The 27,047-nt window shown below is 44.5% G+C and overlaps 1 protein-coding gene across 11 annotated transcripts in view; it reads left to right on the top strand.

The window, feature by feature from the left end:
• The window catches only part of ARID1B (AT-rich interaction domain 1B), a 457,423-nt gene that overhangs the window by 376,264 nt on the left and 54,112 nt on the right, over positions 1-27,047 (top strand). For 7 of the 11 annotated variants that reach the window (XM_040448793.1, XM_040448787.1, XM_040448786.1 and 4 more), the window contains 3 exons: positions 6,866-7,045; positions 21,573-21,900; positions 23,654-23,782. In XM_040448793.1, the coding sequence (XP_040304727.1) occupies positions 6,866-7,045; positions 21,573-21,900; positions 23,654-23,782 (637 nt within the window). The remainder of the gene's footprint in view (positions 1-6,865; positions 7,046-21,572; positions 21,901-23,653; positions 23,783-27,047) is intronic. The other 4 variants (XM_040448795.1, XM_040448794.1, XM_040448792.1 and 1 more) reach the window with 1 other exon arrangement.

Here is a 27,047-nt window from a genome sequence, read left to right as displayed (position 1 = left end):
TACTGACAGTGAATGGCACGTCGTCTGGAACATGAGAGGTAGTCAATAAATATTTGTTAAGTGAATGAACATGCCAGGACTTGGCAGGTCTCAAGCAACCTGATGCCTACAGGGAAGAAAATGTATCTGGATGATCAAAACCAAGTGGGGACACCATGATGACCGTGTAGACGTGATGAGGCTGGAGAAATAGGTCAGGCCAAATTTGGAAAGACTCATGTGCTGACCTAATAAGTTTGGACTTCATTCTGTTAAGCAATCAAGAGTCAGGGTCTAGTTTCTGAACAAACACGATTGACAGATCCCTGAAGAAATGAGGAAGGATGGGATTCAGAGCATAAGAGAAGGCGCTGGCCTCGCGTATGAGTGAAAGATCTCTTTCTTCTGAAGGGAAGAAAACGCAGAAGGACACAGCGTGGACATGGGTGTTGATGGCCGAGGGGGCTGGACGTCGTGAGAGGTGGTGCTGCAGTTACGAGGTGGGCCAGGAAGGACTTCGAGCAAGGGGTAAAATGTTTAACCAGGGAAAAGGACTAACTGGGTGAAGGTGCCCCAGTGTCCGTAGGAGTCAGCTGAACGCAGGCACCGGGGCTTCTAAGGACGTACATTGTGATGTCCGCTTTGCTGGTCACGCCTGTTTCTCTGTTGGGTGTCACGTGGTGAGTCCTGCCCATCGTTGAGGCCTCCACCTGAATAGGACTTTTTCAAGGAAACTCTCCTGCTCCCCAGTCTGAACTGGGTCCTCCTCTTCTACCCTCATAGCACCCGGACTTCTCTTTTTCTTGAGTTCTTCATTTGCCCAGTTGTTTGTTGCATGTCTGTCTCCCACTAGCCTGTGAGCCTCACGGGGGCAGACTCTATCTCCTCCTTGCCTGCACCCCAGCGCCTTGCACGTGGCCGAGCACCTGCCCCAGTGGCTTTGGAAGCTCACTTGATGATCGTTCCCTGCTGATAGGTTTTATTTGCTCCCCAACCAAATCTGAAGTTTTTTCCAGGACAGGGATCCCATCTTGTACTCTCTTTCAATGCTCTCTCACCCTTACCACCTTCCGCGAGCACCAGAGTAACATTGGAGCTCGCTGGGAGAAGGTTTGTGTAGCGCTGTTGCGGTTGAGGGGCCAGTGTGATCGCTGAGAACAGAGCTCACACAGTGAAGGAAGGGCTCGCAGCATCCCTGGAAAGAATAGTCATGCCTTCGTATAGCGTTTTTGGGGTGGTTTAGAGTGTGTGTGTGTGTGTGTGTGTGTGTGTGTGTGTGTGTGTGTTTCCTATTACACTGCATTTCTTTGAGAGTATAGCTTTTACTCTTTTGCTTGCTTGCTTTCTTTTTCTTCCTTCCTTCCTTCCTTCCTTCCTTCCTTCCTTCCTTCCTTCCTTCCTTCCTTCTTTCTTTCTTTCTTTCCCGAAAGGGCACCTCTGAGTTTTCATGTGAGAAGTATGTCTCTTTTCATTTGGAATGTGGTGGTACCAGTGTGTGTGACTATATACACATGTGATGAAGGACTCAGAAAGACTAAATTCATTTATATAAACCTATGGGTATATTGTATGGCTAAAATGTACAAGTTATATTTTCATGTGTAGTTTCTGTGATGTTTCAATAAGTAATTTATATAATGTAAATAATAATCTCATCCAGTACTTATTTCTAAAGTTTGTGTTTCCCCACATTAGATATTTACCTGGGACATCCAATTCCATAGTATATCTAATAATAAAATATATTTTGATAATATATAGGAAATGCATTTTATCCTTTCCAAATTTCCCTTACTAGAAAGTTTGGTTTTCTAAATTCAGATGGCTTCTAACTAGAAAAACTTCACACCTTTTTTAAAAACCAGCTTTATTCTCTCAGCTGTCACTTTTTCTATTCACAAACCACGTTGCAAGCTGCCGTTTTGTAATAACTTGCTAAAAGAAGCAAAAATACAATCAAATATGTCACCATAAATAGGTAGACAGTCCTTGGTTGGAATTTGATTTTTTGGAAACATTTTAACATTTCTTTCATCCAAAATAAAGGTTAAAATCAAAACAAAGCAAGAAATATCCCAAATAAATGTACATGGAAATTACAAACTTGATTAGATTTTTCCTAGAGGAAAAAAAAAAAAATGCTTTCAGCCAGAGTTGAGAACCAGAACTAGAAGTATCCCCTGCAAGTCTTAGGCGTCTCCTCCTCCGCAGTTAACAGGTGAGAAAACTGAGGCCAGAAAGGTTAAGTTAGTTGCCGTATTCTGCCCAGCAGACCTGAAAGGGCCAGGACTGTCACTAGCTCGGCGTCCTTGCTGCCTCGCATGCTGCCTGTCTTGATCCCCTTCTGTGGATGTGTGATAATAGCAACAGCTAGTAATCACCGAGAGCCCACGATTCTGGGCACCCGTGGTAAGTTTTTCACACGCATTATCTCATTTAATCCCCACAGCATCTCTATGCAGTGGACACAATTGTCCCTAATTTGCAGTTGAGGAAACAAATAGTAGACACACAGAGTTTCTATCTTTAGGATGAAAGGAAGAAATTCCTCGTTTTCAGCTAACTTTTGTCTTCAAATTTTTCATCATTTTGTTTAGATGACGGTGATACTCAGTAGCCTTTTGAAAATACAGTTCTGTGCACAGTGGAAGCCTTTCCGGTAGGACTGCTGCGGGCATTTAATTGTGATTCTCTGTTATGGGTCACTTTGCCTGCCTCGTCACTGGCCTCCGGGCTTCTGTTCTAGCCTCTCTGCCCTGCAGCCCTTTCTTCATGCTGCAGGTTCTAGCACAGTCGCCTCTAGAAATGCAAGTCTGACGATCGTCTCGCTCTCCTGCTGAGACAGTCTGTGGTCTAATGTCAGCGGAGGCCCCCGTCTCCCCTGGATTGCGGGTGCAAGAGCTTCGGTGAGCCACACAACTGTTTCGTAATAGGAGCTGTATCCACAAGATGAAATACTCCATAGTCAGGACAGAGTGACTAACAGAAAGGTGGGCGAATGATATAAATAGTTCTAGGAAAGGAACTAAAAACAGCTATTAAACAAAATGTTCACCTTTCCTCACGGCAAGAGAAATACAGAATCAAACACAAATTATAAAACGCCTCTGAAAGCATACATTAAAAACCAGTTGCACTTGGCAAGGGGAACTCAGCGGTAAGAGATGGGGATATGGAACTCCCCCACCTCTCATCAGTGGTTTTGCTTTGCCCGGGTCTCAGCTGCCTGCAGTCAGCCACACTCCAGAAGCGGATGGTCCTCCTTCTGATGACCAGAAGGTCGGTGGCAGCCTAACGCCATGTCACGACACCTGCGTCCTTCACCTCCTTTCGTCTCCTAGTGTAGGTACGGTGTCACCTGACATCATCCCAAAAAGGAGCAGCATGGGTGCCGTGCGGTATTTTGAGAGACAGGCCATGTTCACATACGTTTTATTACAGTGTATTGTTAAAATTGTTCTATTTTATGTTAGTTATTGCTGTTAATCTCTTACTGTGCCCAGTTTACAAATTAAACTTTATCATAGGTATGTTTGTATAGGAAAAAACATCGTATACATAGGATTCGGCACTATCCACAGCTTCAGGCGTCCCCTGGGGGGTCTGGGAACGTAAGCCCGCAGGTAAAGGGAGACAACTGTATACCGTCTTAAAATTTCCTATCGTATTTGGAGTTTGTAAAGTTACGCAAGTACTGGAGTAACATAGATTCCACACATTTAAATAAAAAACAAATGCGTAAAAACGAGCTTGTTCATTCTAGCTAGAAAGGACATCTGCGTATATGAGGTGTTCAGGAGTTAAAAGATATTTGTGGCACTTTATAAACCAGAAAAGTATCATCAGATCCCTTGTCTGTATCGCATTTCACAGTACAGAACATTTTCACACGCTGTCCCAGTTGATCCTACAGCAGCCCCTTCTTCATTTTAAGATGAGACTTGGATAAATTAGGATTTGCTGAAGGTCACAAAGCTCGTTCGATCAGTATACGCTTGTCAATGTGTTTATTTACGTATCCGTCTCTCCTAGTAGAGTCTGAGCTAGTGACGCAAACGAGACCGTAGTCTCAGCCTCGTGTTCCCAGTTGAGTGCCATTAGATGACCACAGCTAAGAAGGGAGACACGCAAGTGATGTCACCTTCTTCTTCTGTCATCTTGGGGAACACGTGGAAAGAGAGGAGTCTCTCCGAAAACCTCAAATAAGATTTCAGGACGCTTTTGTAAGCGGTGCCATTGCAAATCATCCACAGAAAGAAATAGATTTCCAATTTTAATTTCTGTGGAAGGAGGTGGATTCCATACCCCTAGGACCTTGTGTCTGCGTTGTGGAACTTGATGTCGTGACACGATCTGCTCGAACTTGTTTTAGTGTTCCTCGTCTCTTGGAATCTTTTCGCAAACTTGATTTTCTGCAAAATGCCAGTGATGAGTGAGGGAATTCAAGTGGAATGTGGCATCTATATTTTTAAGGACTGAGTAAACAGTCAGAAATAAAGAAATAACTTGCCCGGGTAAGAATTCTTAGAACTCATTTGAACAAACCTTAAGTCTATTAAGTGTCCCAGAGGCAGCAATAACCTGAGGATGTACTATATTATCAGAGGTCCTAAATCCTTCAGCATGGACACTTTCATGGTTGAAGTGAAATTTAATGCCCCAGAAAAGGACCTGTGTTATTTTCTTGAACTAATGAAGAAGACAGCGGCCATTCTCTGAAAGAAAGAAAAACCCACACAATCTGTATGGAATTTAAACACATTTTTTATTAAACAGGACTCTATATGAAACTCTTGAGAATTTTATAGTAAAGCTTAGATAAATATTTCATGAAACATCTTAAGATGCAATCATTTATAGTAATTTTAGTGCTCTGATTTCTGTTTGTTTTCAGATTTGAAAAAGCAAACATTTTCTATGATGATTTATATCTAGGAGCTGCCAGTTGAGCCCAATTTCATAAGACTTATCTTTATAAATAAATGGGATAGCTCTTCTTACTTTTATTCTGTCTCTTAAGATGAAGCAATGTTGAAAGATCTTTTTTTTTTTTCCTAGCTGAAATATAAACCATGACCTCGGTAAATGTCCTGCCTCATTTATCCCCCCAAGTTTATGCTGGTGTTGGATCGGGGCATCGTCTTCCCTCCAGCTGCCTCAGTAGACTCTCTCTAGAAGCTACTGTCCTGGGTTCTTCCCGTGCCTCCCCCCAACCCCCCACCCCACTCCCGCCTGCGCACTCTGCAGGAAACTAGAGCCTTGTCCTGACACATGAGACCTCTGACTAACCCAAGCTCCTGGGTTCCTGGAGCTGTCATTCAGACAGCCCTTTGTTAGTATGTTAGTTTGACGGTATTAGCTTTTTTTTAGATACATGTCTTGATTTGGGCTACTCTGTCTAAATGAGTCTTTCACAGTTCATTCTACGTGCTTGTTTATATTTGCCCGAATTGCTGATGACTGGATGTACCTTGACGTTATGGTCCTGCATAATTTAAAGATGTATTTTCTTTATCCGTTTGGATAGCTACCTGCTGAGCACCTACTCTGTTGTGCTCTGCGCTCCGTTGGGCGCACGAGGAATTTAATAATCATCCATTCAATAAATAGTTCCCCACCATGTGGCAGACTCTGCTGGCACTTTGGATGCAGCACTGAGACAGACATGATCCTTGCCCTCATGGAGCCGATTTTTAACAGGGGGAGAGAGGCTAAGTGAGTTGAAAATACGGGGAAACGACTGCGGGTTATGACAAGTGCCGTGAAGAAACACGAGTGAGAAATGGCCAGGGTGGTTCCGCATCAGGGTGGGCAGCCGGGGAAGAGCCCTGGAGAGGAGAAGGTATCGGCAGGTGGGAGAACATTCTCGGGAGCCATGCTTTGTTGACGTTAGCTGCCCGGAGCCATAGGAAATGGGGTCGGAGTGAGACCCGAACGCCTGACCACAGAGGAGCCCGCAGGCCATGGTCAGAGGTTTGCATTTGGTTCCCGGGCTCACGGGAAAGCCTTGAGGGCTTTCATGCAGGAAAGATATGCTCTAATTTCTTTTTTTATTCCTGAGAGATGGTTCTGGCAGCTTTGTGAAAATGAGGCGAAAGGAACAAAGCAGGGGTGGGTGGCGCAGAGGCTTGGAGATGAGTGTTGGGGGAGGGGGATATGAGCGCTGGCCAAGCTTCTGGAGAAATGGAGGGGAGCGGAGGCAACAGGATGGGCGCACACCTAGGAAACGGGTGGGGGGCTGGCGCCTGGCGGGGACAGTGGGTGAGTGCCGTTGCCATTGGCAGGTTTACGGGAGGAAGTCAGGGTTCTGAAACAGCAGGATCCACTTCAGACCCGCCCGTTGTTCACAGCGGACCTGTAAGCGGTGGTCTGAATCAGGGTTCAGGTCTGCAGCGCTTAGGAGTCAAGGTGAACAGTGGCTGCGCAGGAGACCAGGGGGGCAGAACAGTTCCGTGCAGAGGAGAGAAAGGTACTGGCCTGGCCTTGAGAAGAAGGGCAGGATGTTTGGGTGGCAGGAGACATGCATCCCGGAGATCAGCCTGGCAGGAATGGAAGGCTCTCAGGATAAGAGGGTCCTGGGTGTTCCTGTGGCTTTTGGTAGGGGCCTCATCTCCAAGAGAGGTTAAGCTTGCTCGGCCTTCCTCCCTCTTCTCCTTTCCCTAGTTCACGATCCACTGGGTCCCCGGGAACTCTAATGGGTGTTCCGAGTTAGGACTAGGGGAGCCCCAGGGGACCCTTCCAGATCCCCCACTTTGGGTTTGAAATACCTTTAGGTGTTTCTTTAGGGGAGTCTCACAGTGCCAGTCTTCTTCCTGTCCACCTTCCACACAATCCCATATCCGTTTTGTCACCTACACTTACATATTTCCATTTATTTCCCACCTAGGTTTTATGGCAGGCACACAAAGAAACCCTCAGATGTCTCAATATGGACCTCAACAGACAGGACCATCCATGTCGCCTCATCCTTCTCCTGGAGGCCAGATGCATCCTGGAATCAGTAGCTTTCAGCAGAGTAACTCAAGTGGGACTTATGGTCCGCAGATGAGCCAGTATGGACCACAAGGTAAACGACGTTTCTCAAAAATGCATCGCAGTAGGCTGTAGAGGTTTTGTTAATATGTTAGTCCTTCGAGGTCTTCATATTATAAACATCTTGTAAGATCCCATTATTTGTTACCCGGCAGGTTGGTGAGGTTAATGCAAACCCACAGTCCTTCAGTTGCCCATCATGATGGGAAGAATAATTATAGCAAGTGTTCATTAAGCATTCATGCATCAGACACTGTGGTAAATGCTCTTAATATGTGTGTTATTAATGAAGGAGTAAATCTTAGTTTCTGTGATGTAGTTTGAAATGCTCGTTGAGAAATAGACACAGGCCTTGTCCTCAAAAAGTTTCTGATTTAAAACTTGGGTTTCATTATGTTGAATTCTGATTGTGCCCCCTTAACAATGTGCTCACCACTCAGAAGGATGTCGTCCCATTACACCTGCTCCCAGTTTGTCTCCAAAGTGCTGTATCTGATAAATAGTAGTTCTCATTTTTTCAGTCATTACTGGTCTTACTCTTAGAAGATAGAACAAAGCCTGAAATGGGCATGTCTTTCAAAAAGGAAGATAAGGGGGCACCCGGCTGGCTCAGTCCGTGGAGCGTGCAACTCTTGATCTTGGGGTTGTGAGTTTAGCCCCACGTTGGGTGTAGAGATTACTTAAAAGTAAAGTCTTTTAAAAGGGGGGAGGGGAGATAAGACGAGTGGAAAAATAAATGAGACTATGCCAAGATGCACTGTTTACATCTGCCTTCTTGGAAATTGATGTATGTTTTTTCATGTACATGTAGAATCCTTTTATCAAGGTTTTTAACCTGATACATATTTTTTCTAAGTCACTTTTGGCAATAAGGCATTTGAATTTAGCACCTTCTTTATGTTTTGTTTATTTAACTTAGACATTAATGGATAATTTAGAGAGAATGAGATAATCTGGCACAATTCCCAGAGTTTCCTCACTTCTGAAAATATCAGGAATTTTCCAAGTGGAGATGATGAATGCCCACTAGGAGGTTCTAGTAAAACAACAACAAAGTCAGGTCTCCTCCTGTTAAATAAAGTTTTATTTTCTGAAGACATTTGTGTCTGTTTAGCAAACCATTGAGCTCTGTTGGGGTTCGTTGAGCCTCTCCAGCCATTGAGTGTGTGCCTAACAAAGCTAGATGATTCTATGAGGCCTTAGTACCTTCTTGGCTTTTCACCTGGTGTTTCTCACCAGGTTTTTCTCAGAAAAACGCTTTCTTTCTGTTTATAGTATTTCACGGTTTGAAAATTGAGTTATCAACATACTATCTTATCTTGGAAGATCTCTTTCTGAAAGATGATAATATTCAGTATTCAATATTCCCAGTATAACATTGCTTCCTTGCCTTACATTGCTTTGTTATTTTACATTCCAACTATCTCTGTTGTTAGGGAAACTATGTTAGAACACCCAAAACAGGGGCCCCTGGCTGGCTCAGTCGGTTAAGCATCCGACTCTTGATTTCGGCTCAGGTCATGATCTCACAGTCCCGGGATCGAACCCCGCATTGGGCTCAGCACAGATCCTGAAGCCTACTTGGGATTCTCTCTCTCCCTCTCTCTCTGCCCCTGTCCTGCTTGTTCTTTCTCTCTCTCTCTCTCAAAATAAATAAACTTTAAAAAAAACGTTTTATTTGGCCCCTTCCGGCCGTTGTCAATACATGCACGTAGTCAGGGTGGATATAGACTTTGTGTTTTGCTTGATTCCCTTCACAACATATCATTAATGGTTTTCCAAGATCTTAATTTCAGTAGGCCCTAGGAGTTCAGGTCCCAGGTGACAGTAAGTCTGCCCTGTTCCCTGTCAGCCCCAGGAAGCTGCGGCAGGAAGAAGTTTGTTGCTGACCTAGGGCAGGTCAGTGAGTCACCCGGTTGTGAGAGAGCACACCCGCTCACCAACTCCGCTCAGCGGGCATCTTCAAGGCTTCCTTGGCTGTTGTGAAAAGAAGGAAACTTTAGTGAAAGTTAGAAAAGCAGTCTGTAAGTTGTGATATACACAGAAAATGTGGACTTGTGCTCAGCATGTAACTGGAGACAGGTCAGGCTTGTGCTCCCAGAATTGGGAGTGGCTAAAGGTCTGGGACTTGACCGCTAACACTCACAAGGGCTTCTTGTAATCTTGAAAATTGGTCTGTCTTCTCTTAAATAATTCACTCTTGCAACCTCATCCTCTACTGTTCTCATAATAAGGGAAGATGGAACCTTGACTGTCTGAGGAGTCTTTTGTGAAGAGCTAAGAAAGTGTTTATGCTATTGGAGTTAATAGCAGGAAAGGCAGTTTCTATAGAATGGATTTCTTCTCCGGGTAAAACCCTCAGTTTTCCGGAATAATTGAACATTAAGATTCATAATTTAAGAACACTGAACCTGTGAGGGTTCTCATCCAAACTGCTGAGTGTCCATGGAAAATTGCTTACTCTTTGGGAATTACCCTTCCTCTAGAAAATGAGAAAATTAGATCGTGTTACTTTAGAATTTGCTTCCAATTCTAATATTCTACAAGTCTAAATCTTGCTTCTTGTCTGAAGCCTTTTATATCCATGCGGCCCACTGGACCCACCACATCACACTTTGGTTATATAGTCAAGAAGGGATTTATTTTCAGGCATAAATACTGAGTTCAGGTTGATATTAGAAACCATTTGGGGCGCCTGGGTGGCTCAGTCGGTTGAGCGTCCGACTTCAGCTCAGGTCACGATCTCACGGTTCGTGAGTTCGAGCCCCGCATCGGGCTCTGGGCTGATGGCTCAGAGCCTGGAGCCTGCTTCCGATTCTGTGTCTCCCTCTCTCTCTGCCCCTCCCCCAGTCATGCTCTGTCTCTCTCTGTCTCAAAAATAAATAAACATTAAAAAAAAAAAAAAAAGAAAAGAAACCATTTAGAATACGGAAGATCATTTCCATACTCAACACTTCTTCATTTTGAAAACAGGTGCCCTCAGATTTGTCCTCCCTGTCATTCCTTCTCCCGAGTGATAGCTTGCTCGTGTCCACCCCGAGCTGTGCCTCCTCCTGGGTTCCTTGACTGGCTCCAAATGCCGTGTGCTGAAAATCAGTGTCCTGGGACTCTGCCTTCAGCTCCGAATTGTTTGCCTTTCCTTATTGTATTCTCCTTTCCCCAGCAAGCACTAAATGACAGGAAATTAGCGCTTGTAACACAATTACTCAATTCAGTAAGTGTCCCTACCTTTGCATTTCTCCCTTTGTTGATCTTCTTAAACTTGATCTTTTTAAGCTGGACCCAAAATAAGTATTTTATTCTACCTTGTCTTAATTAGCTACTCAAATGAGTCATCAGACATTCAGCTTGCATTTTCATGCTACGTGTTTTAACATCTCTGAAAAGAATCCCTTGTGTGTGAGCCACAGAGGCCATTATTTTCATCTTCTGTTTCTGTTCCTAACTGGATGAGTGTCTTCTCTGTTAGTTTTGTTTTGAAGAGATCTCAGAGGAAAATACCTTACGATCTTTTTTTAAGTCTTCTTACCGTCAGAAACGACTTCTGCAAAATTGTTATTTAGTAGTAGCAACCGACATCCATTACTGTGCCCTGGGTCCTGTTTGAAGTGTGTTCCATAGATTAACTCACTTCATCCTCACAGCATACTACGGGACGGGTACCATTTACCCCTGGACAGATGGAGAAACAGAGGCAGCTTCACCAGGATACGCCACAGTCATGCCAGGATTCAAATTTGGGCAGACTCACCCATTTGCTTAATTAATGGGAAGCTCTCACATTGTCCCCATTTGCAAATGAGCAGGTTAAGTAATTGACCCACGATCTCACAGCTAGTAGGTGGCAGAGCCTGGGTTCAAACCAAGGGAGATTTCAGAGGCCACTTACATAGTCACTGGGGTGTTATTTCCCACGCCATAGGTGTACCCTCCTTGCTGGTTCATTCATTCAGAAAGCCACTGGGGAAACCAAAAGACAAACTACTTGCCTTCAAGGAACAAGGAGCATTTGGGGAATTCAGGCTTGGAAACACATCAAAGATACTAGAGATTAAGAAAAAAGTTTCTATGAAGTGAAGAAGGAAATTTTTTAGAAATGTATATTACTAAAGTCTGCATTATTACATATGCAAATGGAATGAGTCCAATCTAAATGTGTGAAAATGTCTAATTGCAGTGTATTTTATGAAATAGCACTTTTCTACCTTCAGGCAAGCACATATAATAACTACCCTTACGAGGTGTTTGCAAGTAGGGCCGTGAGACTTGCTTTAATAAATAGAATGGGATTATGTAATTGACACATTAATTATTTTTTAAAATTTTTTTTTCCAACGTTTTTATTTATTTTTGGGACAGAGAGAGACAGAGCATGAACGGGGGAGGGGCAGAGAGAGAGGGAGACACAGAATCGGAAACAGGCTCCAGGCTCCGAGCCATCAGCCCAGAGCCTTACGCGGGGCTCGAACTCACGGACCGTGAGATCGTGACCTGGCTGAAGTCGGACGCTTAACCGACTGCGCCACCCAGGCGCCCCGACACATTAATTATTAATACATGAATTTGGGGGAAAGATTGCTGAAACAAATTTCGCCTTCATGTTTCTTAAGAACAAAGACTGTCTTGTTTTTGTGTTCTCTAAAACATTGTTGGGGCGCTGGAGGGCTCAGTCGGTTAAGCGGCCGACTCCGGCTCAGGTCATGATCTCACAGTCCGTGAGTTCGAGCCCCGCGTTGGGCTCTGTGCTGACAGCTCAGAGCCTGGAGCCTGTTTCAGATTCTGTGTCTCCCTCTCTCTGACCCTCCCCCGTTCATGCTCTGTCTCTCTGTGTCTCAAAAATAAATAAACGTTAAAAAAAAAAATTAAAAAAAAAATAAAACCGTGTCTGTCACACGGACTGTTCACAAATACTTTTTGCACATTTGTCACTGCGGGCAGTGGGGGTCTAGCCTTAATTTTGCTCTAAATAGCAGTATTTCCTTGGGCAACTAAATAATTCTGAGCTGAGATTCCCCTCAGTTATTCACTCACTTGTATGACAGGGTCTGCACCACCACATACAGCTTTTTCCCAGGTTTGTACCCTGAAGCAGGCCTGGGTTTCTGCCTTAATTTGTATAGTGTGTGTCTTAGGAAGCAGGGAACTTTCAATCAGATGAGTCTGATGGGCCTTTTGTTCCTAAATTACTTGATAAAAGGTATTTATTCTGGGGCACCGGGGTGGCTCAGTTGGTTGAGTGTCCAACTTCAGCTCAGGTCATGATCTCCTGGTTCATGAGTTCAAGGCCCGCGTCGGGCTCTGTGCTGACGGCTCAGAGCCTGGAGCCTGCTTCGGATTCTGTGTCTCCCTCTCTCTCTGCCCCTCCTCCGCTCGTGCTCTGATCTCTGTCTCTTAAAAATAAATAAACATCAAAAAAAAATTTTTAAGGTATTTTTTCCAAAGAAGTTAAAGGGTTTTTTTTTTCTAAAATAGATGCCATTTGAAATATTCCTTCTCCTTTCATTAACATATGTTTCTCAATGAATTCAGAAAACTCCAAATCATACCTAGTTGAAATGAATGCAGTTCCAAACTAGCAAATTACACATTGATCATCTTACAACTGTTTCAGCTGCAGAGGAAGAATACATGTTAGTAGGGAGCAGTCCACTCAGTACCTGTAGTAGCGACCTTAGTGTCACCATGACCCAGGATGTCGGTCTCCACTCTTGCAAGTCCAGAATCGCAGTCTTATTATTGAATTAAGCTGAATTCAGCCTCTCTCCCACAGAGGTGAAATGTGTCTGCCACATGGGTTCACACGTCCCCCTGGACAGTGCTGCAGACTGGCGACATCCTCTTCTCTGGCTTTCGGAAGGCTGGTCTCTGTGCAGATCCCTCCGTTTGGTTAACTCGGTTTCTTTTCCCCTGGAATCCGGTTGTGCTGCGTGTGACAAGTTTATTACCGTAACCTTATTTTATGGTTAAATCTGCAGTGCCCAGCACGTGTTCAGTTCCGTATTCCATATTGTTTTGTTGTTAAAGAAATATTCCAAATCTTCATCTCACCAAGACCGGGGAAGAAAACAGAAATTGAAGTAGGTCATTTATAGCAAAAGACCATTAACGCCCTCTTCTTTCGATGCTCAAATTCAGCTTTCGCATTACAAGGTTTATGCATGAATTTTTCTCAACGGACTGATGATCGTCACAATTTTATCAAAACCTGGGAATTTAAACCACTTAAAATTTAAAAAAGGAAAAATTAAAAAAAGAAAAGAAAAACACAAAGCAGCTGTAATTTGGACTGGTGTGAAACTGTTTTACCTTGCCAGTTAAAATCAACAGCACTCAGGAGTGCCGCGAGGCACTGCCCTTGCTGAGTAAGCTCGTCTCATCCCGGTGGGCTGGCCCTCCGCTACAGGTCCTGGTCACGACAGCCATGGACAGCACTGTAGAGACACAAGATGTGCACATTCAGCTTCACTTTACATCTTAGCCTTTTCCCAGGGCTCACAGCTCTGCCCTTTTTTCAAAAGTCTGAAAAGAAATGGCCTTATTGAATCACAGGTGACAGATCTCAGAGTCCCTCAGCCATGGGGGGAAGCAGGTAAGTGCTCTCCCTCCAGGGGGCGCTGTTCGACGCTGGCGAGCCCAGGGCACAAGGACTCTGGAGCCCAGGGGAGGACAGAGGTGCGTTTGCAATGTGTGACAGCGGTGACTCTGACACTTTTTCATTTCTTACCAGAGAGATTTCACTGTTTTATACTAAATTCGGCTACTGAGTTGAGGTCATACCTTTTTACATTTTTAATGTAAGTGCTTTTTCTTATACTCGGTTTGAGAAATAAATTGAATATCTGTGCATCGTGAAAATAAAATTACACATATGATGCATACATAAAAAGATAATTTCACTGATTAAAAACCTATTAATATTGGAATAGTTTCTCTGTGTTCCTTGAAAGATTCTATTTATGGACTGTCCTTGTCCAACAGTAGTTAGTTATTATCATTTTTCCCCCACAGCAACCACGTAAGATAGCTAATCCTGTATTATACCCTTTTTACAGATGAGAAAACTGACCTTGGGAGTAACAAGTGGCTTTCTGAAGGTCACACGTAGCAGACAGTTGTACCCGTACTATTTGAGGGCCTATGCCTTCTCCTTCACTCACTGCCTTGGAGCCCGATACTGGCATCTGACTGTGCCCGTATGTCTTCTGGGCCTGTGTGTGATGTCAGCCTCAGTGATCGTTGTTTCTCTGAGGATCCACTTTTCCTTGCTGAGAGGCCACCAACACATGCACAGCTCCTTTCCCGGGAGTGGCTCTCCTCAGTCGCCTTCCCACGGACACCTCCCTCACCACGCTGTATAAATCTCCCTTTATCTCTCTTCATAGCACTTAGAGCCATACGACGTCTTCTAGGATTGCTCCTTTGCCTGTGTTGTGCCACCAGAATGTCGCCTTTTTGCCTTCATTCGCTGCTGAATCCCCAGCCATTAGCTCAGAGCTAGCACATAAGAGGCCCTTAAGAACTATTTAGGGGGCGCGCCTGGGTGGCTCAGTTGGTTAAGCGTCCGACTTCAGCTCAGGTCATGATCTCACAGTTCATGAGTTCGAGCCCCCATGTCGGGCTTTGTGCTGACACCTCAGAGTGACACCTGCGTCACATTCTGTGTCTCCCTCTCTTTCTACCCCTCCCCCTCTTGTGTTCTGTCTCTCTCTCTCTCTCTTTTTATTATTTTTTTTAATGTTTATTTTTGAGAGAGAGAGCGCCAGCAGGGAGGGGCAGAGAGAGAGGAAGACACAGAATCCAAAGCAGGCTCCAGGCTCTGAGCAGTCAGCACAGAGCCCAACGTGAGGCTCGAACTCATGGACCGCAAGATCATGATCTGAGGCAGTCAGACACTCAACCGACTGAGCCACCCAGGCACCCCGTGTCTCTCTCTCTCTTTCTCTCTCTCTCTCTTAAAAATAAGTAAACGTTAAAATTTTTTTTTTAAAAATCAGTAAAAAAAAAAAAATTACCTTTGGGAGGTGAAACAAAGGATCACCTTTGTCTGTTTCTCTCTCTGCTCTTGTACTCACTGTACTGAACTTGCATTATTGTATAATTAAATTTTTGAAGGGGTCCATTTTTGTAGCATATGGATAAAAAACTACCAAAAGTGAAACTCTGAACCCAAACTGTAAGGTAGTAGGCCTTTCCCCCTCTGTTCCGAGCTTTGTGCAATATGGTCACTTCTCTTACATGGTGAAAACTTGAAAATGCATGTTGACTTAGGGAAAAAATATGGTACCCATACGTATCGATTCCAAAAACAAATTATTCATTCCCACCAGTGGTAGGATTTAATGCAACTGGTGGGGGTAAGTCAGCTTTCATTTTGAACCTGCATTTGTGGTCTTCCTATCTACTCGGTCAGTTTTTCTCCAAGGTGGTGCCCAAAGAGCAGCATTGTGTGATCAGCCTGTGTAAAAAGGTGGGGTTGAAAGGTTTTTGAAATAGAACTTTTTTTTTTTTTAAACACAGAAAGGATCTTATGAAATACGGTAACCAGCAAATAAGCATGTGAAAAATGCTCAAAATCATTCTATTTCTTAATGTCTATTTCTGAGAGAGAGAGAGAGCAGGGGAGGGGCAGAACAAGGAAGGGACAGAGGATCCGAAGCAGGCTCTGCGCTGACAGCAGAGAGCCCGATGCGGACCCTGAACTCGCAAACCATGAGATCATGACCTGAGCCAAAACCAAGAGTCAGATGCTTAACCGACTGAGCCACCCAGGCGCCCCGCTAATTTTTTTTTTTCGTTGGCGATATCAACAATGTAGAACAATTAGAACGCCTACGTTTTTTGTTTTTTTTTGCACTTACACATTTTGTGGTAGGGTTTCTTCAAAAGCCCGACATGCACTTAGCCTTCAACCTGGCACTCTCTCATCCCTAGGGTTCTGCCAAGAGAAATGAAACCTATGTCCACACAAAGACCTGTGTGCAAATGTTAGCGGCTTTGTTCGTATCGCCAAAAACTGGAAACAACTCAAATGTCCACAGAATTGAATGCTCCTCAGCAACAAAAGGGAACAAGCCACTGATGTGTGCAGTAATGTGGATGAATTTCAAAAGCGTGGTGCTTTGGGAAAGGAGCCAGACACAAAAAGACCACATGCTGTATGATTCTATATGACATCGTGGAGAAGGCAAAACTGGAGGAACAGAAATCAGATCAGTGGTTCCCACGAGGGGGAGGGAGAGAGAATGACCACAAAATGGCAGGGTTTTTTCATCATGGTAGAAATAACCCACATCGTGGTGCTTATGGAACTACACAGGATTGTTATTGTGTGTAAATTCTATCTCTAGACATGACCTAAAATCATATTATGTAGTAGATCGCTGCAAAAAGTAGCAAACGTTATTAACTAAACAACGAGGTAAATGCGTATTTAGCCCTCATTCACAAACATGTTGATCATAATACATCGCTAATTATCATTGTATTTTCTCCTGCTCGGGGTAAAGTGTCGGTTCTGTGACTTGGGCACCATTGTATCCTCCTCAGCATGGGGGAATAATGGAGAGCCTTGCCTGTAAAAGTTACTCATAAATAATTTGTTGAATGGTGAAACGGAGAAGCAAAACTTCATATGTGAGTGGAAACACTTAATAGTTCAATAAAAGCGCTAAGCTTGGACTATTGATTGTAAGTAGCAAATTTAAATATTCCAGAGTCAGGTACAGAATTATCTGCACTTCCCCTGAAATAATCATGGTGACTTGAATAGAGTCTAGCTCCCGCTTCCTCTCTCTGGCGCCTGACCATAACTCCCGGTGGGTTGAAATCTGAATTTATTTGGTGACCGATTTTCCAAAGCCGGTGTGCCAAGATGAACCCACTTGAAAACCGTGAGCTCTCGGACTTGGCTGCCAGACCCGTCCAGCTGAGGTGGGCTGGACCAGCATCTGCTGCCTTCATTGTGCTTAATGCTGGATCCATCTGTTTTCTGTCAAAACCAGTGCCAACAAATTACTAATCTATTAGAGAAACATGGAAATAAGATTGCACTTCTCATTCCTGGCTTTTCCTCCCATATTTTGCTTGGCTTACGTGTTTGGTTTTTATTTATTTGGAGGAGAAAGATACGTTATCGAGTGGGCAAGGCAGGGGCATTAATCATTTTTTCACTCCTTCCACGCACTTTTAAAAGATTATGGGGACAAGATCATCAATGATCAGTGGCTGTTGAGGGTGTTACGGGCGTCGATGATGATGGCGGTGGTAACAACTGTCGTTTAGTAGGGGACTCCGTGCTCGGCGCTGTCCTAGTCCCTCCATACCTATTCCCCATTACTCTCGTTACTTTACAGATGGCAACACTGATGTGCAGGCAGGTTAAGTAACTTGTCCAAGGTCAGGCCGCTATTCAGACCCAAATTCTAGAGCCTGCGCTTTGTCCATCGCTGCCTCTTAAGCCATTTAAAGCCTTTAGAAAGCATTTTTATCCAGGCATGTGAGTTTAATGAGGAAAGTCTTTAGAGTTTCAAGGAGAAGAAAAGGGGACTTTGTATTTCTTCCACCAAGTAGAAGCCTCTATAATTAGAACATATTCCCTTGACGTGTGCTTTTGAGTGCCGATTCATGGAATCAACCCAACTGATTGAGGAAAATTAGATTGGGAGCCCGGTACTCAACGGGCCTTTCTAAGCACAAGTGCTTTTGCGTGCATGTCTCGGTGTGCCTGGTGGTTGTGGTCCAGCACGTCCACCGCCCGATGGCAGGACGCCGCCTGGCTGCTGAATTGAGCAAAGCCACGGAAACACAGCTCTTTTTCGCACACGCCACGAATGAGATAGATGAGGTCAGGTCCGGGGTAACCGAACGTCGCCATCCTTTCTTTCCTTTGGGATCATTAAAGTACAGCTCCTGCCTGCCAGTTAAACCCCAAGTACAGAACCCAGTGTGACGGAATTTCTCTGTTCCCCCCATAAGCAGAGTTCAACAAAATCAGGAACCTTCTTCTCTAATAAAACCGCACTGTGGGTATAGTCTGATATAAGCATGTCTAAATGCTTGTTTTCTAAAACAAGATTAAAGTGTTATTTCATTTCCTTCGAAAGCAAAGGGTACATATGTTTTCACTGAGTAAGGTTTCTTACCAAATGAGTCACTTACCAAGTGTTGGGGGAGGGTGGGAACTGGTAATCGAATGAGTATGTGAATTAATTTCATTTGCATTCGAGCTGTGAATGAGTTGATTTATTTTTAATAAAAGCAAGAGCCAAAAAAGAGCCCTGTCTTCACTGATGTTATCGGGCTGTCTGGAAGTGAGGGCGTGTGAGGTCAGTGAGGGCGGAGAGGAGAAATCTTAATTCTGCCCCCCAGAGACGCGTTCTGAGGACTGCGCTCTGAGAAGGCGTGGGAAGAGGCAGGACGGCAGCCTGCCCACCGCGCCATGTCCCTCACAAGCCGGGGAGGCATAAGGTGCCCTTTCCACCAAGATGCTGTGACGGGAAGACAGACGGGGACCTTATGTGGGGTCCTGTGGGGTGGGAGACTCTGAAACAAGAACTTTTTATAAAGAACTTTGAAATTGATAAACAGTGAATGTTTTACCTTTTACTTGGAAACAGCATACGTTTGTTTCTGCAAAGGCAGAGTGTCGTCTTACGAGAAGGCAGTTTAAATTTGAGGAGCTGGCCATAAAAGACCCACCCGCATGTAACTCGGTGGTCCTGAAGTAATTTACATCAAACCTTTCCTGTTCCCTCTATTCTCTTTTGTTTTTCTCTCCATTTTCCAGTTCCTTCAACTGCTAGTGCCTTCCTCTGTTATTCCTCTTTAGGCTTTCTTTAGCCTTCCAGAGGACATCCGGGGTCAAAGAAATGCTGGCTTTAACAAGTCGCTTTCCGTGCTGGTGGAGCACTTCATTAGTTTGTCCCAAGATTGGTCTATAGCAGGGGCCAGCAGATTATGGCCCACTTTGGCCCACCACCTGTGTCTGTAAATAAAGTTTTATTGGAACACAGGCACTTCCATTTGTGGAGACAGCGCCTCTGGCCACGTCGGAGCCACAGAGGCAGTTGAGTTGAGACTGTCTTGCCCCATACAGTCTGAACTATTTACTGCCCAACCCTTTACAGAGAGTGTGGCGGCCCATGGTCCTTGTGAATGGTGGCTTCCGTACCATCTGCAATAAATAACACTCTTCACGACACCCAAATAAGAAAGCTCATGTGATGCACCTAACAGAGAGCAAGTACCCAGTCAGTGTTGAAAGTCCACGGATCTCTTGTGGATTTGTAGGTCATGCTGCTTTACATGTGTGGGCTTAAGAAAACCTGGTTTTCCTGTCGTGATGATACGTTACGTAAGTGTGGTTTTTCCTTAAGCATCTGAGAGGCTGCACGGCAGTGTGATGTGCCTGGACTCTGAACTGCACACACAGACTACCTGAGTGCAAACCGTGGCTCCTCTGCCTGTCGGGCACATGACCTCGAGACAAGCCCCCCAGCGTCCCGTGCCTCAGGTCCCTCATCTCTAAAATGAGCAGTGTAATAATAGGGGCCTCTTGGGCCTGATACAAGGATCAAGTGAGTTAATGCAAACAATTTGGAACTGAGCTTAGCACGTAGTAAATATTAAGTATTTGCTTTTGATATTTTTACTAGTCAAATCCAGTTTCTGCTGGAAAACCTGGGGAAGCTCCTCCTTATCTTCCAAATAAACCCTACACTTGGCGGCCTGGAACACGAGACCATGCAGGTCTGACGTCTTCCCCCGGGGCCCCGTCACAGCCACACAGAGCTCCTCCGTGACTTATCTGGAGATCGTTTGCTCTCTGGCTGGCTGTGCCGTGTGCACGCTGTCCTCTCTTCTGCCTTACTCGCCGCTCAGGTATCTAACCCCTACCATTTTGACTCTGTGTTTGCAATACTTTACATACTTTATGCCCTTGAACCCTAGCAACCACTCCTCAAGCAGACCATATTAGAGGTGATAATCTTTGCTTTGTGGAGAAGAGGATGGGAAAAGAAAGAGGAGAATGAGCTGAGGTCTGGTAGTTAGTATGTGTGGAGCCTTCACTCAGCACCAGTGCTCCCAGGTCCCAGGGCCTGCCCCCCACGGGTTCCTGAGGCCACAGCCCAGCAAAGAAATCTTTGCTGAACTACACTATCATGCTGACCCCCTCCCCCCTCAAGCAGACTTGCTCTCCATTCTCTTGCACTTACAACAGTACGTTATCTTTCTGGTTTTGTATTCATACTTTTTCTTGTCTTATCACTGCTGCTACACCTCACATGCGCGCGCGCACACACACACACACACACACACACACACACACACGGTGAGCAGCTTGAGTGTAGGAATTGAATTGTATTTAATTTTATATCCCCTGTGCCTAAAACAGTTATGTTATTTTGACAAGGAGGCTCTTCCAGAAAGCAGTTAAGGATCAATTGAGAAACGCTTATCCATGTTCCGCAAATGCTTTTTACATTTGTTTCAATAATCATTTGTGGGAAAGCAGCATATCGTACTGGTTAATTACATGGGTCCTAGAACCTGTTTTTGCTGGAGCTTGAATCCTAACCTACTAGCTGTTGATTTTCTTCATTTGTAAATGGAATCATGGTCATTTATATATGTATTTCATATGGTTATCGGAGAAGCGAAAGAAACCATTGATGTAAAGCACTTAACCCAGCATGTCAAACACAGTACGGTTCAGCAGTTACTCTCTGCAATTGTTATTATTGGAACGACATTACTTATGCCTTTAATGTATGTACACTCGGTCAAAGTAAAAGGTATGGAAGGAGAGAGAAAACTTTTGAAATAATTGGGGTCCTTGAGGCTGCTGCTCTCCTTGTGAGCACATGCGCCAGTGTGAATGGGGGCTCGGGGGGGTCTGTCTGCCCCCCCCCCGGATGCCACCACCCCTTCACCGCGTTGACTGTCACGCCAGTACGTGAAACCATATTTCCGAGGACATGGCATCAAGCACAAGCGAGCTGCTTTATCTGATGCTCAAGGCGGAAACAAAACAAAACAAAAACCCTGCTCCCAACACCAGAGAAAAACTGGTTGCTTTGCTGGACCAAGGCTGAGTTTCCATGTGACCCCTCCTGTGGGCTTTTGGAGGATAATCTTGACCAGATGTGCATTTTGTCTTACATGCCGTCTTTCTGGCCCTTTGTCATGACTGCCGCATGCAGTAGTGGGGTAGTCATGCAGTCTCGTTATGGGTAAAACGTAGAAATGTGAATGTTGGGTGTATTGAAGCAACAACACTCACTGCTAGCATCCCTTGCCTGTGCATAGGTTGTTTTAATGATCAGCCTGATTGTCTCCTCCCTCTCTCAGCGGGCCTGTGTGGCTCTTTGCCTTGGAATGTGCCGAGATAGCTTATTTTGCCACAGCCAGCCTCATCGGTGCCAGCAGGGGAAGGGTTAATAAGGGTCATGGCTAATATTCTGTGTTGATCACACTGTTGGACAAGAAGTCTTTCTAGTGGCCGTTCTCACAAGTACAGATACTAAGTAAAAGGCTTCAATTTGTGTTTACTTTTTGTTTAGGTAACTACTCCAGACCCCCAACGTATAGTGGGGTGCCCAGTGCGAGCTACAGCGGCCCAGGGCCCGGCATGGGCATCAATGCCAACAACCAGATGCACGGACAAGGGCCAAGCCAGCCGTGTGGTGCTATGCCCCTGGGACGAATGCCATCAGCTGGGATGCAGAACAGGCCGTTTCCTGGAAATATGAGCAGCATGACCCCCAGCTCTCCCGGCATGTCCCAGCAGGGAGGGCCAGGAATGGGGCCACCGATGCCAACCGTGAACCGTAAGGCACAGGAGGCAGCTGCCGCAGTGATGCAGGCCGCTGCAAACTCGGCACAAAGCAGGTATGCCGTCGGGGCAGGTGGTCTGGGTGCGGACGTGTAAGCACGTGCTGAGCACAGAGCTACATCGTCACCCGGGGCGGGGGGGTGGGGGGGAGCAGTGGAGTGCGATTTTGCTCGGCCGTTCCTTTGGTGTTAATGTTTTCTGTACCGTAAAGTACAGACAGGTGAACGACAGAACACGTTCCGGGAGACATCGAGGAAGGAATCTGAGTTGTGGGAGGTTCTTTGAAATGACTGCGAGGAGTCCTTATAACCAGTCCAGAGCAGTGGCATATCTCATGGTTCCGTTTAGAACAGCTAGGTTTAGGCAGGAAAGTGTGAAGCCTGAAGAACTAGGCTTTTAAGATCGAAAACACTGAAAAAGAACCACCTTCTTTTTTTCTTTTTTTTTTTTTTACCCCACCATAAAAATCTTTATAAAATAGAAATCTCGTCTATGCACATATTTGTATCGTGTGTGTTTGTCTAAATGTATACGTGTGAGATTTATAGATGTCATCTTATATTTTATTTTTCTGGGCATACCTCTCTGTCCAAACCAAAATGTGGTTAATAAAGCAAAGATAATATTTCATAAAGTTTAAGCTGATAGAGCAAGGCTTTAGCCTCAATCACTTGTTTTTAATCTTGATTTCTAAAATGATTGAAGCAAATATTGAACCTATATAAAAATAACGTACTTAATTAAAAATTTGTGACCGAAGTGACTAGTTTTAAAGGAAGCACTTATGAATATGTTTTAAATTACGTTTAACATATGTTAAAATATGTTTTAAAACAAAGCACGTTGACAGCTATGTCTGAAGTTACGGTATCTTCAGAAGAAAAGATAGAGGAATCGGATTTTTGTCAAAGGGAAAGAAAAATGTGTGTGTGTGTACGTGTGTGTGTTTAAATGTGTCCTTTGTTACTTTTCCTCTGAAGCTGCTATTTGGGGAATGTTAGGGACCCCTTCAGTCTCCCTTTTTGCTCCAAATAAAAATAAATTTCCCTTGAGGAATCAAAAGGAAAATCAATCATCCTCTCTCTCTCTCATCCACATTATAATTACTTAAAATTTCCTGAACCCCAGATACTAACCCGAACCTCACAGACTTTAGGGAATGTTTTAATAAACCTGTCCGTGAAAACTGGTTTGCCTGGTCCAATTGAAGCTCTAATTTAGGGTTAATTGTCCATTGTTGCACCTCCTGAAGCACAAGTTATTTTCAAGTAGAAAGTACCTGACTGCATTGGACGATGAGGCCTCGGATAGCGGCCCGGGGAGAAGATAACCACAGATATTAAGACATAATTGCTTGATAAAAAAGTCTTGTTATGCTCCCTTCCTGAATCAGTTCATATATCATTTTGTATAAATTAACGTATAAATCCACATCCATGCGTTTTCCTTTTCTGTTTCTGACCAGGAGGCAGTTCCAAATCCCTGCCTTCACACACTGCCCGTTTTCAGCGAGGGCCCGTGTATTTTTTGGCTTGTACCGAAGTCAAAGCTCCACTTCAGCAGCGTAAACTGAGATTACATCTGAGAATCTCACTTTTCTCTCTCCTCTGCCCTGTCCTTCACCCCGCCCCCCCCCCCTTTTTAAGGAATGTTCTCCAGCTCCCCTCCCAGGCAGCTGCACGGTACAGAGTATTATGCCACATTCTGTAGCCCCCCCGCACCTATGTGTGGAGGTGACATGATGGACAGGGGGATTCGTACTTGTCTACAGAACAAATCCAAAGAAGTTGTTCTTCTGTTCTGCTTTAGGCCACCATACATTAGGTCGCCTGCTTATCCCAGCCAGTCTGGGGCTGGCGGACGCCCCATGTTTTCTTCCCAGCACCCCAACTATGGCAACTCTCAGGCTCCCATGATGCACCAGCCTGACCAGTACGGGTAGGTAGCAACATACCCTGACTTGCTGCGGGACCTGGGCATTTTTTTTTTTTTTTGAAACTGTTAATGAACGTGCCATCTGGCTGCGAAAGGAACACCCAGAACAAGAAAGTGAAGGACCTAAGAGGAGATCCATCCCAGAGGGGGTTGTCTTTTCGTTCCTTTTTGTTTGTTTCGGGGGTTTGGTTCGTTTTGTTCTGTTTTGTTCTTCACTCTTCTGAACGGTACTGTGGTAGTGCGGTGGGAGCGTGCATGCTGTCCCCCAGATCCTGTCTCTGCATGGCTTTTGGCATGGCTTGTTCCCTTCATGCCTGAGAGGGAAAGAAAAACTTGTATCTCCGTAAAAGTAATGAAGCCACCCGCTCTGGCGTGATCTCCCCCGTTGTCGTCCCTCTGTTGTCTGGGAACTTGTGTTGTGTAGCACCGTGATCATGACTGTGTTATTGTCATCTCTGCCACGACAGTGACCCGCTCCACACACGCACACACACCCCTGAATTCAGAGAGCAGCGGCCGCGTTTGACAAGAGACCCACTGCAGGAGACAGGACTTAGGTTATTAATAGGACTTAGGAGGGGATTCTTTCCAGCCTCCCTGAGCAGATTTCTATTCTTTCCTTCTCCCAAGGAGTTTTAGAATATTGAAGTCACCAGAAAAACGCAACCAAATAATCCAACGCGGAATTTTCTTTCGAAACATGGTGTTGCCATATTATTATCCATTTCGACACAGGAATTACATACAGCAACAAAAAGTAGCTTTCTTTTTTCCTACTGCAAAGCTATATAGCAACAGGCTGTCACCATTTTTAGGTTCATAAGTGCTCTTAAAGCATATCGTTATTGAGCGATTTACTTAGCAGAAATATTATTATTGATACTGTTTTGCATGTTGCAATGGTAAGATTATCCTACGTAGACTGAATGCTGCTCAGCAGTTTCAGTAGAAACACACCACATTTTTGGTTCAAATAAAACAGAGAACAGTCAGCTGGCTTTGTTTAAAGACTAAACTTCTAGAACTATGCTTTTACTGCTTGTTATGAATACGTAACAGAGAGCCTGTCACTAGTTTTGTATTCGGTATACATTTATTTAGACAGCGAGAGCAAACGATAATTTTGCAGGCGAGAGTTCTAAATCCTGTAAACACAGTCCTAAATGTGGGCCAACAAATATAGAATTTTGTAAACATAATCCTAAAAATGAAATAACAGATATAATTAGGTAAGCAGACTTCTTTTGGGAAGATGTCTTTTCCTCTTTTTTCCCTTCTTGTGGTACCTTCAAGGTCACTTCATGAGTCAGTAGGAAGATAACAGTAGGGGGAGAAAAGCATTCCTCATCAGCTGCTAATCCATAGGATCTGTCCTTTACCAACTCTGGAGTCCTATTTAGACCCACAAAGCTAGTTTGGCTGTGCCTTGCCAAGCCACATTAAGCAGCTGTGTAAAATGAATTTAAATGGCATGCATCAGAGTAAAATCTCTTCCACTGGGGCAGAAAATCAATGTTAGCTAACCAGCACGAGGAGATCAAATCTGCGTTTCAGCCAGCAGCATCCAGATAGCTTCCTTAGAAAACAACACCTCCTCTTTAATTAAAAATAAGAAAAAGATAGATGTTGGAGTTACTCTTTGTAAATCTTATAAAGCGCACTTGGCGAAGGCTCATCTCTGTGGCCCCATCCCTGTTAGCTCTGATTTTTGCCTTTCATGTCTACAGCATTCTTTCTAAAAAGGAAAGAAAAGAAAGTTTTATTTCTATTTTAAATCTTCCTTCCTTTTCACTTTGCAAGTACATATAACCTGTTGTGCCTTTTTTTTTTTTTTTTTAAGCAGAAGCTTGAATGGGAGAAAACATGTAGAGTACATGTTTTAGCGCTGTGGGTTAAGAAATTTGGTTTTCAACATGCTTTTGCTTTACTTAACAGCTCGTGGCAGCGAACTCATGTTTTTGCTTCTGTTGTCGTTTTCGTCCCCCGTTGGTGGCTCTGTCGGGTGGAAGTCAGGTCGGCAGTTTGAAAAACCGGTTCACTAAATGTCAGTGTCTCTTTGGGGGAAGAAGTGGCTCCAGCCTTTCAGAAACACAGCATTCGCAGAGTTTGTTAAAATGACTTCTTTCCCAAGTCAGAATCCCTCAGGGCCCGGAGCTTCTGAAGGAACCTGAAAAAAGACAGATTAGTGACAAAAGTGTAGCGCATGAGTGTGTGTGCATGCATGTGCTATTAGAACCCGAAAGCTCTCCGTGAGAAATGACGGATTATGGCAGTTATGCTCCAGGCTTTCTCAGCTCGTTGCGTGTGAGACGGGACAGAGGAAAACACACAGGCGTGACTGATTGGAAGCCATCTTATTACTTTGCTTTTTAAGGGTAAAACCCACCTGCTGCACTGAGTAAGTGAAGAAACAGAGAATCGGGTTGTTTTCATTTCGACCTTTCGAGTGAAGGAATTCCTTTTGATTATCAGAGGATTTACGGTAGAATACGGTGACTCTTACTGCTCGGGTAGTGGACCAGCTGAGTGATCTCATCTAATCATTTGGAATTAATAAGTTACACGTAATATTTTTGCAAGATGCCCTGCCCGCCATACACAGAGAGACTTTATTCAGAAAATGCATTGCTGTTTAGTTTTAAAGCATTTCTTTTTTTTTCAAGTTTATTTATTTATTTTGAGAGAGAGAGCGCGTGCACACGAGCAGGGGAGGGGCAAAGAGAGGGAGAGGGAGGGAGAATCCCAAGCTGACTCTGCACTGTCAGCACAGAGCCTGATGTGGGGTGTGAACTCACAGACCATGAGATCATGACCTGAGCAGAAACCAAGAGCCAGTTGCTTAACTGACTGAGCCACCCAGGTGCCCCTAGTTTTAAAGCATTTCTAGTAGGTAGTATTCTTTTGAAGCCATGAGAGAGAGGTGGCAATATTCAGTGACCTTATCAAAAGCCTAGTTCAGGGACGGCTGGTGACTTTCCCCCTCAGTCTGGCTCTGTAGACCATGCTGGACAGACTTGAGACATTGTCTGTAGAGGGGAGCCAAAGTTGGCCAGAAGTTTAGGAGAGGCTTTGGCCTGTTGCTTCCTAAAGAAGCATTACCACGAACCCCAGGCCACACACACACACACAAAAGAAAATCTCCCTCAGCCATGGATGTGTGTTTTGCATCCATTCATCCATTCCCAGTGGCACCTGCTAGTGTCCCAACAGCTGACCGCTCTGCCAAATACAGCCGATGTGTGAATCGGGATAGTATCAGAGTTATCCA

This window comes from Herpailurus yagouaroundi, unplaced genomic scaffold, assembly GCF_014898765.1.
Source record: "Herpailurus yagouaroundi ecotype Mexico unplaced genomic scaffold, PumYag 198, whole genome shotgun sequence".
Lineage (NCBI taxonomy): Eukaryota > Metazoa > Chordata > Mammalia > Carnivora > Felidae > Herpailurus > Herpailurus yagouaroundi.
The sequence above is the reverse complement of the archived record's forward strand: the minus strand, read 5'-3'. Positions and strand labels throughout refer to the sequence as shown.